Here is an 18,032-nt window from a genome sequence, read left to right as displayed (position 1 = left end):
TCTCCCCGGTCTTTACTCCTACCACCTGGGCTCTCCGGGGACTATTGCTGGCCTGGATTATGCCTTCCTTCAGCAACCGCTGGACTTCAGACCGAATAAATATCCGGTCCTGGGCTCTGTACCCTCTGCTCCTAGTGGCGACGGGTTTGCAATCCGGGGTGAGGTTTGCAAACAAGGGCGGCGGTTCAACCTTGAGAGTTGCGAGGCCGCAGATAGTGAGTGGAGGTATTGGGCCGCCGAATTGGAATGGTAGGCTCTGCAGGTTACACTGGAAATCTAATCCCAGTAATGTGGGCGCGCAGAGTTGGGGAAGGACATAGAGCCTGTAGTTCTTAAACTCCCTCCCTTGCACCGTTAGGTTCGCGATGCAGAACCCTTTGATCTCTATGGAGTGGGATCCTGCAGCTAGGGAAATCTTTTGCGTGCTTGGATGGATGGTCAGAAAACAGCGTCTTACCGTGTCTGGGTGAATAAAACTTTCAGTGCTCCCGGAGTCGATCAGGCATGGCGTCTCGTATCCGTTGACCAGCACCGTTGTTGTCGTCGTCTGGAGCATCCGGGGCCGCGATTGATCCAGTGTCACCAAAGCCAGTCGTGGTAGTAGTGTTGCGGCGTCTTCATCGGACCCCGTGGAGCCGTCGATGCTGGGGTCCTTTGTTGTCAACCAAGATGGTGGTGTCGATGAATCACACGCGGCCGGGGGTGGACAAAATGGCCGCCCCCATGGATTGCACGTGGTCGGGGGTGGACAAAATGGCCACCCCCATGAATTGCACGTGGCTGGGGGGGTCACAAGATGGCGGCGCCCATCCTCCCCTCGTGGTGCCGGGACCCGAAATGGCAGCGCCCGCGGGTTGCACATGGGGCGCTGGGGGGGGGGGTTGTGGAGCGTTTGGGATGTGCTGGGCTCGTTCTTCTCCGGGGATTGCGGCGACCCCCCGGGACCGGCACACTGCCGCGTAATGGCCCTTCTTGCCGCAGCTTTTACAAATAGCTGCGCGGGCCGGGCAGCGCTGCCGGGGGTGTTTCGCTTGTCCGCAGAAATAGCACCGGGCCCCCCCGGGATGGTATGGCGCTTTAACCGTGCAAGCTTGCGAGGGGGGGGGGGAGTTTGTCGCGACGGGGGTCCACGGAGCCCAAGGGGCTGCTGCGCGGTCGGGGCCGTAGGCGCGGGCGTTTTGCAAGGCCACATCTAGGGAAGCTGCAAGGGCCCGTGCCTCTGAGAGTCCTAGCGACTCTCTTTCTGAAAGTCTTTGGCGGATTTGGGGAGAGTTCATACCTGCCACAAATGCGTCGCGAATTAGCAGGTCCGTGTGTTCGATCGCGTTCACCGGCGGGCAGCTGCAGCCCCGTCCCAAAATTAGCAGCGCGGCGTAGAATTCCTCTAGCGATTCTCCGGGACTTTGCCGTCTCGTCGCAAGTTGGTGGCGCGCGTAGACCTGGTTAACGGGCCGAACGTAGATGCTCTTCAGCAATGCGAGCGCCGTTGGGAAATCCTCTGCGTCTTCTATGAGAGGGTAAATTTCCGGGCATACCCTCGAATGCAGGACCTGCATTTTCTGGTCTTCTGTAATCCGGCCAGGGGCCGTTCGGAGGTAGCCTTCAAAGCATGCTTGCCAGTGTTTGAATACTGCTGCCGAGTTCGCTGCGTGGGGGCTGATCCGCAGGCATTCTGGGGCGATTCGGAGCTCCATAGTCTTTCAAGCTCGCTTAATAAATTGTCGCGCACAATGACATACGAGAGACGAGAAGTGATGAAGTCAATCCTGGCTTTATTAAGCGATGCTTGTCCCCAGCAGCTCAGCAACAGAATGAAGCTGCGGGGAGAAGCTCGGGTTCTTATACTCCGCCTTCAGGGCGGAGCCAGGAGTCGGCAGCCAACCAGGACCCGGGATCTGTCAGCCAATAGCATCTCGGCTTCACAGTCCCACATGACCCCGAATACATACCACCACATACGGCTCTTCATAAAAGGCCTTGAATACCTCGTTTATTTTTGTCGCACTCCAAACCGTGGCTCCCCTTCCATCTTTGACTCCCCCTATTTCCCTCGCTGCCATCCTCTTACGGAGCTGGTGTGCCAGCATCCGACTAGCCTTTTCCCCATACTCGTAGGTCACGCCCTGCGCTTTCCTCCACTGTGCCTCCGCCTTCCCTGTGGTCAACAGGTCAAACTCCGTCTGTAGCCGTCGTCTTTCCCCAAGTAATCTTTCCTCCGGGGCCTCTGCGTATCTCCTGTCCACTCTCAAAATCTCCCCCACTAACCTCTCCCTTTCCAAACCCTCTGTCTTCTCCCTATGAGCCCTAATGGAAATTAGCTCTCCCCTGATCACCGCCTTCAACGCCTCCCATACCACCCCCGCCCGCACCTCCCCGTTGTCGTTGGCCTCCAAGTACCTTTTGATTCACCCCCTCACCTTACCACACACCACCTCGTCCGCCAGCAGTCCCACATCCAGCCGCCACAACGGGCGTTGGTCCCTCTCCTCTCCCAGCTCCAGTTCCACCCAGTGCGGGGCATGGTCCGAAACGGCTATAGCCGAATACTCCGTCCCCTCCACCCTCGGGATGAGCGCCCTACCCAGAACAAAGAAATCTATCCGGGAGTAGGCTTTGTGTACATGGGAGAAGAAAGAAAATTCCCTGGCCTGCGGCCTTGCAAACCGCCATGGGTCCACTCCCCCCATCTGATCCATAAACCCCCTAAGTACCTTGGCCGCCGCCGGCCTCTTTCCAGTCCTTGATTTGGAGCGGTCCAGTGCTGGATCCAACACTGTATTGAAGTCCCCTCCCATTATCAGGCCTCCTATCTCCAGGTCCGGAATGCGCCCCAACATGCGCTTCATGAATCCTGCATCATCCCAGTTCGGGGCGTATACGTTTACCAACACCACCCACGTCCCTTGCAGCCTACCGCTCACCATTACATATCGCCCTCCATTGTCCGCTACAATAGTCTTGGCCTCAAATGACACCCGCTTTCCCACCAATATTGCCACCCCTCTATTCTTCGCGTCCAGTCCCGAGTGGAATACCTGTCCTACCCATCCCTTTCTTAACCTGACCTTGTCCGCCACCTTCAGATGTGTCTCTTGGAGCATGGCCACGTCCGCCTTCAGTCCCTTTAAGTGCGCGAACACTCGAGCCCTCTTCACCGGCACATTCAGGCCCCTCACATTCCACGTTATCAGCCGGATTGGCGGGGCTCTCACCCCCCCCACGCCCCGCCGACTAGCCATCTCCTTTTCTGGGCCAGTCCCGTGTCCACGCCTCCCTCACCCTCCAGTCCCCCAGAGGGGGGACCCCCGTCCCGACCACCTCTTCTGTGTCCCATTCCCTTTCGGCCAGTGCAGCAGCAACCCTTTTCCCCCCCCTTCCCCCCCTCCCCTCCCCCGCTAGACCCCTGTCTAGCTTTTTTGCTCCCCCCATGTCACTCCCGTAAGTCAGCTGACGCCTGCTGACCCCGGCTTCCCCCGCCGTCCCATTGACCTCCCCGCGTGGGAGTCTCCCAATCCATATGCATTCCTTCGTTCCCCTTCCCGCGCGCGGGAAAAAACCCCGTGCTTTCCAAAGCCCGCTCCGCCCCCTCTGGCGCAGCTCCTGTCGCGGCCTTGTCTCTCTCCCCCAGCCCATGTTACATTTCCTGCGCGTAATTGACCCCCTATATACAACAACCATCACACATCAAACCCCAAAACATCCCCCCCACCCTCACAAACCCTCAGTTAGAGTCCAACTTTTTGGCTTGTACAAAGGTCCACGCCTCCTCAGGCGTTTCAAAGTAATAGTGTTGGCCCTTGTATGTGACCCACAGTCGCGCTGGCTGCAGCATTCCGAATTTCACTTCTTTCCGGTACAACTCCGCTTCGACCCGGTTGAAACCCGCTCTTCGCTTTGCAACCTCCGTGCTCCAGTCCCGGTATATTCGGATCTCTGCATTGTCCCACTTACTGCTCGGCTCCTTCTTGGCCCATCTCAGGACCCACTCTCTGTCCGTGAACCGGTGGAACCTCACCACCATCGCCCTTGGCGGCTCATTTGCCTGGGGCTTCTTCGCCAGCACCCGATGTGCCCCGTCCAACTCCAGCGGTCTCGAAGGGGCCTTTGTGCCCATCATCGTCTCCAGCATCGTGCTCGCGTATGCCCCGGCATCAGCCCCCTCCACTCCCTCAGGGAGACCCAGGATTTGCAGATTCTTTCTCCTCGACCTGTTCTCCAGGTCTTCGAGTCTACCCGCCCACCTCTTGTGTAGCGCCTCGTTCTGCTCCACTCTCACCGCCAGGCCCACGAGCTCATCCTCGTTCTGACTGACTCTTTTCTGTACCTCCTGGATCTTAGCTTCGTGGGCCTTCTGCGTGATCCCAAGTCCTTCAATTGCCGAAAGCATAGGCGCCAACATCTCTTTGCGCATCTCCTCACGCTGCTCCTCGAAGCAGCGCTTGATGAACTCCTGCAGCTCCCCTTTATCCCTGGCCACCGCCATTTTGTTTTCTTTCCCTCGCTTCTCCCGTTGCTCCAGTGCCGCTCCTTTGGCCGTTACACGTCTGGTCCGTTTCATAGAAGTTGGCAGTGTTTGCTTCACCAGTCTGCCCCAAAAAGTCTATGGAAACTCCTGAAAAAGGTCTGAGAGTCGGTTCCAGACGGGAGCTGCCGAATGCGCGACCTACTCCTCCATGGTCGCCACCAGAAGCCTCGTCCCTGCTTCTTCAATGGCCTTGGTAGATCCTTTCACAGTTGTTCCCTCTGCTGCTAGAATTCACCTTTGATAGAGTCAAGTCAGATTGCAGCTTTAAGCTTGCCCTTCCCCCGCCTGTATGCTGGAAGAGGCCTCTGTCTATTGCTGCAGATCAAGCCAAATCCTTCACTGTTTCTGCCGAGTCTGGCAGCCAAAAGACACAACATTTCTGGGGGACACCATCAGGGGAATGCTGCAGTCTTCTTCCCACACCGGGAAATGTCAAACAAATGCCGTGGGGGCCCTGTAAAAGAGCCCAAAAGTCCGTTCCAAGCGGGAGCTGCCTAATATGCGACCTAGCTCTGCATAGCCGCACCCGGAAGTCAAGACAAACAATATAAACAGCCGCAAAAGTACAACAAAGTGCGAAATAATATGTATCCATGGATGGATCTTGGCACTCAGTCCGCAATTCCATGTTGTAGAGAAAAAGTTCTGTGTATTGAAACAGTTCCGCAGCCTTCTCAGCATGAGTCTGGATGAGCTCCCGCTCCTTGTTCCAGAGGTGGTTAATTGGCATTGCCGCCTCCCAAATTCCTTCCCAATTGGCCCGCAAGTGCGGAATGCGTGGTAGTCCCTTCTGGCCATATTGGTGAATCCGCTGATCATCGTCAGTTCGCTCGAGGTCATCCGCGTCCACGATGGACACATCCCTGTATGGAGTCAGTTCATGTCGGCCAATGGTAATAGACTCAGATACATTTGTTGGAACAACATTATGCCCAGGCAATTCACACACAATGCCTCGCTTGGCATAGTTGTTATACGACTTAACTCATTAATTGTTGTCTGATATGGCTACAACTGTTTATATGCCTTCCACACAAGCTGATTGACTTGCTGGCTAAGGGCTGTAGCCGTTTCGGCATCCTGGTATATATCCTGAACCGCAGCTCTCAATTGCCCTTTCATAACCTCAATCCCTTCATTTATCTCCACAATGTCAAGGGCATTCCGTTCCACTATGTGTCTCTGTTGTCGCTTACGTATCTTCCAGCAACTCCCATCCAAAATCCCCCTCTCCTAAGGCTACAAACAATCCTAGTCCACAGCAATAGACCGGTAAGTGTAAATTGGCGACATTAATCATAACTCTTACATGTCCATATCCTGATACTATCATCACTGATTCATCATCGTCACTGATTCATCAGTGAGGGTCAAAACTAACCCGTGTCCCACAGTGTGGCTAGTGATATGCTCATCACATTCGGGCTTGGGAGTTGTCCTTGGATTCGTGGTTGTAATCGAGCCAGAGCTCACCAGTGTTACAGTGGTGGTGGTAGGCTTCGACCTGGTCCCCACCCGTACCCCGTGGAGTCATTGCTACCTACAATATCCCACCCGATTCTCGGACCCCTGCGCTGATTGGCTGCCTTCCTCACTTCCCCGATACAAAGCTGTTAATCTATCACAAATCATCTCACGATTGTCAGTACGGTTAGGTGCCTGGCAGGATCTGTTCAGTGAATTAGCAGATGGTCCCCCATAACTTACAAGTTCACAATAGGGTGATTTGGGCCATCGATGGCATGTAGCGTTCCCTGATCGGTCATTTTAAAAACAATGTCATCCTGCTGGGGGCAAAGGTTCTGCGTCCCAGCTTTCCGTATCACCTGTAAATCCCGTGATCCTGGGTTCCTGTCGTCATAGATTATCATAGAATTTACAGTGCAGAAGGAGATCATTCGGCCCATCGAGTCTGCACCAGTTCTTGGAAAGAGCACCCTACCCAAGTCCACATCTCCACCCTATCCCCATAACCCAGTAACCCCACCCAACACTAAGGGCAATTTTGGACACTAAGGGCAATTTATCATGGCCAGTCCACCTAACCTGCACATCTTTGGACTGTGGGAGGAAACCGGAGCACCCGGAGAAAACCCACGCACACATGGGGAGGATGTGGAGACTCCACACAGACAGTGACCTAAGCCGGAATCGAACCTGGGACCCTGGAGCTGTGAAGCAATTGTGCTATCCACAATGCTACCGTGCTACATGTGAGAGTACCCTTTAAGAAATGGGTGTTTCAGAAATGTACCTTTGAGAAATGGAGCTGCTCATGTTACTGGAGTGATGTCAGAGTGTGGGTGGAGCTGAGCTCCACTTCTGCTTTTTAGTTTCACTTTGAGAGAGAGCTTGGGTGTGTCTTTGTTTTTCAGTCAACTGAATCTGAAGTTAAAAGTGAGCTGCACTGCTGTGATCTCTGCCACGCAAGGATTATCTATGGATCATTTGGCAAACTCAGAATTGTAAAAAGGTCTCAGCATTGAATGTAAACCCTAATGTGCTTCTGTTTAGAGGTTTGTTAAGTTTTTTGGGTGAAAAAGAACAGCATACAGATTACTTAGTGTTTTATTCTTTGGGGGGTGTATTTGAATTAATGGTTGTTAAGATGTTCACGGTTTGTATTAGAAAGGTTAACTTGAGTTCATAGAATAAACATTGTTTTGTTTTAAAAACCACTGGTCCATTTTCTGCTATACCACACCTGTAGAGTGAGCCGTGTGCTCCCCATACCACAATCTATTAAAAGTTGTGGGTTGAACTCCATGATACACTTTGGGATTCTCTAAACCCTGACCCATAAAAGTTCCCAACTGATATAGGGCCCAGGTAGTTCGGAATTGCACGTAATTCGTATAAGCCGCCCCTCAGGGACATATAGAGTCCCGTTTGTGCATACATCCTGAGTGTCATCAGAATAAAAACCTACACCATTCCTCCCCTTTGCATCTCTCATAACATTAACAGCATCCCGACGCACCCGTGTGACATTAGTATACATGCGATCATGGGACTTGACTTCAGCAATGTCCGGCTCCTTCCGCGTCCCTGGTGAGGTGGTCGATGTTGATGATTGCAACCAGAGATGAGATGAGATGCAGAGGTGTGCTAGCAATAGAATCCTGTAGGAATAAACAAACACCTTCCGGCACTCAATTAGTATTATATCATTCGCATCATCGCTACTCCTTCCTCGTATACATCCTCTCCGTGCCTTAGTCCCATATCCTGAGCCACTCTGGTATTATTACAGAGTCCCATTACAAGTGCTGCAGCTGGCAATGCCATGGCTATCCCCCGCTCCCTGGATCCGCCGACCCACCGGAGGGTTCTCTCAATCCTTGTGACTATGGGATGTCTCATGAGGGTATGATTTCAATTGCTTCCAGTGCCACCACCGCGGATCGGGTTTCACGTCTATTAAGGCACATATTTGTCCAGCGATTATTACTGCATAGGGTCCCTCCCATCAAACCCCTGGTCCCTTTTTACCTGTCATGAGTTTGACCATGACCCTATCCCCTGGTGTCAGTAGTTTTGGGGTATCTTTTCCAGTCAGTTTGGTCCAATCTCAATGTTGTTGCTGTGCAATTACCTGAGTCTTAAGAGCATGCAGGCAGTTCACCAGATCTTGCATGCATTGGAGTACAGTGCCTTTGCTTATCTCAAGTTCCGCTCCTCCAGTTATCACCTCCTCTGGGAGGCACATTGCTCTTCCTGTCATTAACTCAAAAGGGGTCAGACCCGTTCCCCGGGTGGGGGTGGCTCTTTGTCGCAACAATTTTGCATGCAGGGCCCGTACCCAATTATTCCCTTCCTGCAATATAGCTTTGGCTGGGCTATTTTCAAGGATTGGTTCATCCGCTCTACCATTCCCAAGCTTGGAGGATGGTGTGGGATGTGGAATCTTTGCTGGATGCCAAAATCCTCACAAGCCTCCCTCATGACTTTCCTTGTGAAATGGGCCCCTTGGTCAGAATCCAGTTGAAGTGGCACCCCCCGCCTTGGTATTATTTCAGTAGCCAACATCAAAGCCACGGTACTAGCAGTGGCATCCTTACATGGGAATGCTTCCACCCACCGGGTGAATTGATCTATAATCACCAAACAGTATGTTCTACCCTGTACCTGAGGCAAAGGCCCAGTAAAATCTAGTTGCAAGTTTTCCCCATGGTCCCTTGGGCTGGGGGCTGACTTCCCATTTATCTTGCAGGGACGGCCTGGTTCCACCGGGGTGCACTGTATGTATCGCTGGCAGAATTTGGCCACATCCCTGTCCATTCCCTTCCACCACCAACATTCCTTTAATAGTTTGATCATATTGTCTCTCCCTGTGTGCGCTTGTCCATGGTATATGTCTAACAGGGATTGTTGCACGGCCTCGGGGGCTATTATCTTTCCCTCTCTCCTCCATATTCCATCATGGCCTATCCGTCTCCCGTTATTTCTCTCCCCCCCCCCCCCCCCCCCCCTTTTTCCTCCACTAGTGCTTGTTCTTGCCCCTGTCCTACATCAATATCTGTCAATATTTGAATATGTCTATATATATGTTTCTGGAGCATACCTCTTCATTCTCCTGAGGAAGGAGCAGCGCTCTGAAAGCTAGTGACATCGAAACAAACTTGTTGGACTTTAACCTGGTGTTGTAAGACTTCTTACTGTGCTCACCCCAGTCCAACGCCGGCGTCTCCACATCATTACATCAATATCAGCATTGCCTGTGTCCTTCACAGCTGCTATTCCTGGAGTCTACATCCCCACCCGTTCCTGCTCTAATAGGTCTCTCGCAGCCTGATCGGATCAAACTGTTACCTTGCTGCGCATAATTCTCATTTCTCCGAAGGGTCTAGACCTTAATCACGGCTACTTCTAAGGATTGTCGGGCAGCCAGGATCAAGTCCCTGATTAAATTCTCATGCTGTATGTGTCCTCCACTGGAAGTCACAAACCCTCGCCTACTCCAAGCTGTCATATAGGCATGAACTACGCCAGAAGCGTCCTGACTGTCAGTGTACACATTGATTATCTTTCCCTTGCCCCATTCCAGGGCCTTCGTTAGAGTTATTAATCCAGCTATTCATGCTGAGTGGTTCCCGGGGATCTGTTCTCCTGCAATCAACTCACCTTCAGTATTCACTACAGCCCATGCCGTATGGGGCTCCCCTCCTATATACTTCCTAGCTCCATCCACATATAAGTTGCTCACTCCCTCTCCCACCAGTGGCTCTTCTGCCAAGCCTCTACTTCCACAGCACATTCATGCTCCATTCCTTGTATTGTTAACCCTATCACGGGATTTTCCCTCATATCTTTACAGATTTCCACATGTCTGTCCCCAGGTAAAATATTAGCTTCCCACTTTGAGCGTCTACTACCCGAGACACCCTGCAGTCTTCCAGCCTCTAAGAGTTGAACAATAGGATGAGGGCTTTAGAGGATTATCTTACCCATCAGGGCGATGGGTTCTGATGCATTTATTGCCCATGAAGCGCAAGCCAAAACCCGCACACATTGGTGCATGCCTGTGGCTACCTCATCCATTTGGGCAGAGTAATATCCCACTGGTCTTAATTCATCCCCAGGCCTCTGGGCTACTACGTTGGCCTATATTCCACGAGCCCTCCTGGCAGAAGATGTGGAATGGCTTACTGAGGCCCGGCCACCCCAGGTCAGCCCCTTCACCATTACTTGTGTAGATTGGAAAAGCCTGCATCTCCTCCCCGCACTCTACTCTGTCTTTGCTAGCCCTTCTCTCCTTTGCTAAATCTTGTAGCAGTTTCACAAGGGTTGCTTACCCCTCCACTAGATTTTAAATCATGTCGGCTATTGCTACACTACTGAAAGTCACTTAGAAATTCTCAAATCCTCAAAGCTACTGCAAATCTTGTTCCACTAGCAGTTACCTAAAAAGTAAAACATAACAAATCCATTCGGACAAGTCAATATTAAAATTCGCAATTCCTGTGAAAAGAAAACCTCTTCAGCTGTCAATTCAAAATTAAAATTCTTAATGCCTGTAAAAAAACACACTTCAGCTGTTAACAGGCAAGGGTTAATTATCTGCTGTATGAAGAGAGGCAGGGTATAAGCCTTCAACTGGACATCATTAGTCACCACCCTCCTTTGTTTGACTAAATCAGAAACACGAGCAGGGATTTTTAGCATCCTCCAATCTGCACCCATTTTTGGTCCCTCAAACTTTGTTTCCTTTCTTCCGAACAATATCAATTGCGTCAGGAATAATTATTTTTCAACCTGCCCCAAAGTTTTAACATAAAATCAATCCAATACAGGATCAGACATAATCAATTCAGGGGCGAAATTCTCCCCCAACGGCACGATGTCCGCCGACTGGCGCCAAAAACGGCGCCAATCAGACCGGCATCGCGCCGGCCCAAAGGTGCGGAATGCTCCGCATCTTTGGGGGCCGAGCCCCAACAGTGAGGGGCTAGGCCGGCGGCGGAGGGATTTCCGCCCCGCCAGCTGGCGGAAATGGCGTTTGGTGCCCCGCCAGCTGGCGCGGAAATGCGGCGCATGCGCGGGAGCGTCAGCGGCCGCCGACAGTTTCCCGCGCATGCGCAGTGGGGAGAGTCTCTTCCGCCTCTGCCATGGTGGAGGCCGTGGCGGAGGCGGAAGGGAAAGAGTGCCCCCACGGCACAGGCCTGCCCGCGGATCGGTGGGCCCTGATCGTGGGCTAGGCCACCGTGGGGGCACCCCCCGGGGTCAGATCGCCCCGCGCCCCCCCAGGACCCCGGAGCCCGCCCACGCCGCCTGGTCCCGCCGATAAATACCAGCTTTGATTTACGCCGGCGGGACAGGCAATTTCTGGGCGGAACTTCGGCCCATCCGGGCCGGAGAATTGAGCGGGGGGTCCCGCAAACTGGCGCGGCCCGATTCCCGCCCCCGCCCAATCTCCGGTACCGGAGACTTTGGCGGGGGCGGGATTCACGGCGGCCAACGGCCATTCTCCGACCCGGCGGGGGGTCGGAGAATGACGCCCCTGATATCTCAAACTCCAAGCAATCTTGTTAAATTAAAATGGCCTCATTCTTACATGTGTGAATTTATATCCGGATTAAAATTCTCACATGTGGTTCAGAATAATCCTGGAATCATGCATTTGGCCAGAAAACACGACTTCAGGTTTCTGTCAACTGTTTGGACTTGAAGTACTTAAATGATTCAACATCAAAAAAACCCCGCAACTTCAGGGTCATTCCTCAGAAAGATAACTCTAAATAATAATATGACTCCACAAATCTCCTTCAAACAAACAAAACATGATACTGCTGCTTGTAAAATTCATGGCAGCCTTTGTCTTTGCTATGCTGCAAGCTAACACTTTTTAAACCTTTGTTCCCTCACAGGGGTGATGCATGCTTAGAATTTCTACTTTTAACTTGCGTTATTGAATTCCCATACATCCACAATTTAATCTTGTATCATGTAATTTACACATATGTTTCGGGGCAATTTAAAAACCAATCAATAGCATGCTAAAACAGTTAACCTTTGTGCTCCAATTCATGTATCTTTGTCATTTCTTTGTACTTCCCCTTTTATCGACAGCTCTTAGCAGTGGGGTTTCAAATCCTGTTACACATACAACCTCAGAATAATGACACCAGCTTTGTCTGACTGGTCACTTACTCTGAGCCCCTCTAGGGTTCCCTGTTTTGGCCTCCATCGAATGTTGTGGGGCCCGACCCTTTCCAATCTTTTTAACACGCGGCGGTTTATCCTCTGCTCATCGGCGTGGCACAAAAGTCCGTCTTTGCCCTCCCAACATTAACACGTTCTCAGTGTTGTGTGTGTCCACCGCTACCTACTCGCAACTTTCGCACAACTTATGGGTCCGACCGTCTGATCTATAACTCCTCCATCTACTGGGTAGTAAATTGAAATGTACTCACCCGTATTTAGAAGGCGGATCATTCTGCCAGAATCCTGTGTACGCCCATGCTCGCAGTGCGCCAAACAATGTAGGAGCGGTTTCAAGACCTGTGTATTGAGTTCTTCCGCATGAGGTTATTCCCTGTGGCTCAGCTCAGTACAGAGAGAAACAAAAACACCACAACTGGGACAAGATGGCTATTTAATCAAGCTTGTTACGTGTACACGGAGACCAGACTGGATATCAGCCAAGACCTGTTCTACCGAACAAAGAGCCGAGCACAGTAATTATATAACATTCAAAAATCAATAGCCCACCCCAGTTGAACGTGATCCAATCCCTGAAGCTGCTTCTTTTAAAGTTATCCAATAGAATTGCAAGCAGTGTTTAAACTTCACCCAATAGAGTCGCAAGCAGCGCATGATTGATCATCATCCTGACAGCTGCTTACAATCCCAGCAGCTTGCTGACTGCTGTGAGAAACAGAACAACAGAAAGACAAGGGGCGGGATTCTCCACTCCCGCGCCGAAGTGCCCACGGCGTTGTGAAAGCCGTCGAGGTACATGACGGCGCGAAACGGCCCCTATCCCGACCGATTCATGGCCCGATAATGGGCTAGGAGCGGGGCCGCGTCATCGACACGCGCCAGGCCTTGTCGCCGCGTAAAGGCGGCGCCGCAGACATGACGCGGCCGGCGCCGCATAACTGGCGTCACCGGCGCATGCGCAGGTTGGGCGGCGCCAACCCGCGCATGCGTGGTTGCCGGCCGCTCCGAGTCCGCCCCACAAGAAGGTGGCGAATGGATCTTGCGGGGCCGCGGAAGGAAGGAGGTCCTTCTTCAGAGAGGACGGCCCGACGATCGGTGGGCACCGATCGCGGGCCATCACACATTTGAGGGACCCCTCGGTGCAGCATCCCCCCTCCTCCCCCTGCAGGCCGCTCCCCACCCCCAGCGTTCCCGCGCTGTTCCCGACTGCAGCTACCAGGTGTGGACGGCGCCGAGGGGAACCCGCCATTTTGGCCTGGCCGCTCGGCCCATCCGGGCCTGAGAATAGCGGGGGTGCCGGAGAATCGGCATTTTGGGTGTCTCCGGTGATTCTCCGGCCTGCGGAACTCGACGGGTCGTTCCCGCCGCTTGGGAGAATCGCGGGAGGGCGTCGGACCGGCGCCGCGGGAAATTTTGCCGGCCCAGGCGATTCTCCCAACCGGCGCGGGAGTGGAGAATGTCGCCCAGGATGTCAGAAGTAATGTCCTTTTGGGTCAAGTGAGCTATCCTAAATCCCATTTGCGTACGTATTACAGCTATGTCCTAAAAATACATGTTTAATGGTTAATAATGATTACTCAGTCTTATACTTCATCTCAATCCTTAATAAAACAACTTATGTAAAACTACTCATGCTAACGATTCAGTTTTAAGAGATATAATCGCTGAACCCCCCCCTTCAAGAACTATTCAAAGGTAATATAGGAACACAAATATAGTTACAGGGCCACCTATAATTTATATCATAGTCCAGTATCACAAAATGCCCTCCAACATTCCCTTCTTTTGGTCATGGAAGATGTTTACAGAACTCCAACTGACCGAAATGATATGAGGGCTGCAGGGTGCATTTAATATGGCCTTTGGGACATTTAACCTCCCAGATGTTCCGTACGTACACCGTGCATGTGATTCAATGATCACCCCTCAAACGAACCCATATATGTCACATTTAATGTCTTGATATCAATCATTCCTGCCTCCCTGACTTACTCTGCTGTCTGTCATTAAATGATGTTATTCATAGCAGTTTTCAAGTAAGCTCATCTAACAGTCTCATACTCGCTGCCACTAACTGTCACTCTGAAGTAGTTCCTCTGTGTGATTATTTTTCAAAGCGTGGAGTTTTTTCGTTAACTGGTGGTAAAGCTTAACTGATTGACTGATCTTGAGTCTTCGTTCCCTCAGAGTTTCTGCACGATGTGGGACCATCTCTGGCTCTTTATAATACTAACTTAAATGATCCTTGCTAGGCCTATAGTGGTGGGCCTAAGGGGTACAAAAGTTATGGCGATAGGAGGTTATGGTGGCGGAGACGCAGTATTTCCTTTTCCCCATAAACTTAAAATGCACGAGGGCAGGTGTAATCTCGAAGACACGACCATGAGTTCTGATTAACCCACATTCGTCCAACTCTCCCTGTCCCACCGGGTGGGGGCAATGTGAGGGAGGTCCCATATATTATCCTTACGTATAGCCAGTGATACGGTGTGGAACATGTGACTGAAAACCTTTGGCACCTGGTGCTGCACTAAATGGCAGGAAAAGCCACCAGCTGCCTCAACGCCACTTTCCCCTCCTGCCATCGGCCTTTGCTGATTTCCTGGAAAATCTCAAACTTTGACTTCTAGTTACCCACCCACCTGCCAGTGGAAACAGTTTCTCCATCTGGGTTGTCAGTAGTGTCCACCTTGAATTTGTTGGTGGAAGTTTGGAGTGGTGCTTTATCCATGATTGCAAGCCTCACTCACTAGAAAAATAAATTGGATGAGGTGTTCGAGAAGCTGCTGATTCACTATCACCCAGTGATAAAGGTAATATCAGTCCTATTGGGTGGAGGCAAGAAATGAGGGAGAAGTGATTCAGAGGAGATATGATTCAGATTATTCATCTAAATTCCTTATTTTTTAATCGTTTAAATATGCTGATAATTTTACATGTCAACATTGTAAAAACAAATTTAACACCAATGTGACAAAATCTTTGGCAATTTAAGTAGCAATTACACAATTTGTTAGCAGATATATTAAGAGAGCATAGCCATTAGCAGCTAAGTTATAATTTATCAAAATTATCTTTAATTTTACTTCATTTGAATTTAGTTTGCTCAAATGTAAATCATTGGAAAGTAAGTTCCGATGTTTTTGTTCAGCTTATTGGGGTGTCCACATGGTTGCACAGTCAGTGAATGTCATCAGACCATTCAACTTGAAAGTGGCTAAATTCAGTGTTGCATTTATGCATTTTCACATGTATTTTGCAGTTGAGGTCACTAGTGAGCAGCAAAAAGAAAACTAGCTGAGTTTTGCTCTCTGACCCTGTAGTACTAAGGTCAAATGCATCATCCTCAGTGTTGCCTAGGTAAGATTAACAAAATAAATTCAGTTTTAACAAAATTAAAGCTATTTAAACAATGCTGGTCAAAATGTCCTGATTCTACAAAAGTATCAAGAAACTCACCAAAAGCCAGTGCACATTAATAAATTGTGGTGAGGTTCAGGCAATAATCTCAATTTCTCAGTTTTACAACCATAGAAGATTTATAATAAGTTTGCAAATGTTAATTGGTCAGTTAATCACAATGATGTCTCTTGAGTGTCAGATAAATACAACCATTTAGCCAGCACCTTGATTTTAGCAGCCAGGGAGAGGAATAAAATCAAAATCTATCTGTGTTTAACCTGAATAATGTACTCAAAATAAGTCAATTGATATAATTCAGTTCCTTCACACGTTGAACTACTAATTCCTCAACGTATCAAAAATTATTATATAGTGCAGTCAATTACAACAACCAAAATAATTTAGAATTCAGATTCATTTGGGCAGTTCCGACTTTGTCATAATCTCATTCACAGCTGAAAATTATTGTATTCTCTTTTTCTAAATTCGGAAATAGTGCATTCCTAACAGGATTTCAGTTCAGTAAGCAGGAATCAACACAGGCTTTACTTTGGCGATCCATAAATGGAATATTCATTCATAACTTCATTGTGAGGTTATACTGAAGCATTCATGTGGAGCATTCGCTCCTGCAGAAACTGCAGAGGATGTCATTGTCCAGCAGAAGGAATAGTTGTTCTTTTCTCTCTTTTTCTCACGTAGGCCTGAGATCCTACAGCCAGGATTGCACAATGCCCTGATGTTGCTGGTGGCTGATGAAGCAGGTATGCCCCAAAGGTCATCTGGAAAGATTATGACTTAAGTTAAAATGCCACAGTTTATTTATACATACATACATATATATAAACATATTAATTAGGAGCAGAAGCAGGCCCCTCAGACCTGCTCCACCATTTCGTCAGATCATGGCGGATCTGATTTCTCCACATTCCCGCCGACCTATAACTTTTTATCCACTTATCAAGAATCTATCTACCTCTGCCTTAAAAATGTTCCAAGGCTCTGCTTCCACTGCCTTTTGAGGAAGGAAGTTTCAAAGATTCACATGTTACCCCAGTTTTATTGAGAATAAATGGCATTACGATTGATTGGAGCAAGACCATATTTTAAATTGATGATACTGACCCCAAAGCCATTGGGCTGGATTTTACATTTTTTTGTGGAGTGTGGGATGGAAATAGAATGGTCTGCTCGTTCCCAACCTCACCATCTCAACTCATCCAGTCAATTGTTGGATGAACAATTAGTGACCATCCAGCAGGAAGGAGGTTAATGAGAGAAGCAAGCCGGGGGGTGGGGGCGGTCTGTGTCAAATCTGACTATAGGCAGGGTCATCAATGTCATGTTCTGTGGACTGGCCGATATGAATAATGCCCTCCTGAACATCTAGTTTAAATAATTTATTATGACACAACTGCGTGGTAAAGATAACTGGAATAAATAAATAAATAAATAAACTACTAACACTATTATTGAGCTACTGCAAAATACGTCTATCCACCAACACAACTTATTCCCAACTACCTCGAGGCGCAGAGCCGCATGGTGGACTTACACTGCCACACTGCCACCTGCTGGTTGGAGGTCATGTATAATATTATATGCAGAACTGCTTTATGCATTATCACCTGGGCACCTGAGCAGTGCCAGCCTGGCACCCTGGCAGTGTCACCTGGGTGCAGCCTGACATTGCCAAGGTATCCAGGTGGCACTGCCAGCTGGCAGGGGCATTGCCATGGCGCCAGGCTGGCACCACCAAGTTGGCATTTTTGAGGCAGCGGTGATTGGGCTGATGTATACCCTGGGGTGGGGTGGGCAGGCCCAGGAACGTACTTATAATGAGTTGCGGCTTTGTTGGGGGGAGGGGGGGGGGTCGTGTCGGGGGCTCCAGAGATCAGGACACCATTTAGAAACGACTTCCCAATCTCTCGCTGCACTGAGGAGTTCCGGCGAGCGGTGCTCCTCAGTGCAGAAAACGTGGCTAAGTGCTGCCTCATTAGGGCGTTAGATAGTGGGGTGTTTCTCAGCGCTCCGAGCGCCGGGAAACACCAGGTAAACCCGTGCGCTACGGGACCCTGTCCCCATTTGCGTAGATCGCACTCTTTGTGTTGGTACCCGAATGTCGAGGTCAAATGCAAGTTCAAACTCCACACTGTGTTTGGAGTATTCACTTGACATCAATTTTGACTAGATTGGTCAATTAGTGACCATAGGGCGCACTCGCCAATAAATTAAGGATATGGTGGTGAGATTTTGAAGCTGGAGCTCCAATGAGGGGGGGCCTCCAGCCTACCATAGAGAGAAAGAGAGTATTTCCATCTTGTGAGGCCCTGTCAGCCCCTTTGAAACTTCTGAAGTAAAAAAATTGCCAAAGCTGCCAGACCACAATTGTGGAGGGGAATTCCTTCCACATAGACATAAGAACTAGGAGCAGGAGTAGGCC

The 18,032-nt window shown here is 50.1% G+C and overlaps 1 protein-coding gene and 1 long non-coding RNA gene across 2 annotated transcripts in view; both read right to left on the bottom strand.

Annotated features, from left to right (window-relative positions):
* LOC140425063 (uncharacterized) overlaps positions 1–13,293 on the bottom strand; it is a 37,441-nt gene extending 24,148 nt beyond the window's left edge. The window contains exons 1-2 of the long non-coding RNA XR_011947756.1: positions 12,439–13,293; positions 7,506–7,647 (exon numbers count right to left, since the gene is read on the bottom strand). This is a non-coding gene — a long non-coding RNA (uncharacterized lncRNA). The remainder of the gene's footprint in view (positions 1–7,505; positions 7,648–12,438) is intronic.
* A 1,770-nt stretch (positions 13,294–15,063) lies between these two features.
* The window catches only part of mocos (molybdenum cofactor sulfurase), a 421,047-nt gene continuing 418,078 nt past the window's right edge, over positions 15,064–18,032 (bottom strand). Inside the window, exon 15 of the mRNA XM_072508890.1 lies at positions 15,064–16,371. Coding sequence (XP_072364991.1) covers positions 16,240–16,371 — 132 coding nt within the window. The 3' untranslated portion in view covers positions 15,064–16,239. The remainder of the gene's footprint in view (positions 16,372–18,032) is intronic.

Source organism: Scyliorhinus torazame, chromosome 6 (assembly GCF_047496885.1).
Source record: "Scyliorhinus torazame isolate Kashiwa2021f chromosome 6, sScyTor2.1, whole genome shotgun sequence".
NCBI classification, from domain to species: Eukaryota; Metazoa; Chordata; class Chondrichthyes; order Carcharhiniformes; family Scyliorhinidae; genus Scyliorhinus; species Scyliorhinus torazame.
This window is presented reverse-complemented; position numbering and strand designations above follow the sequence as displayed.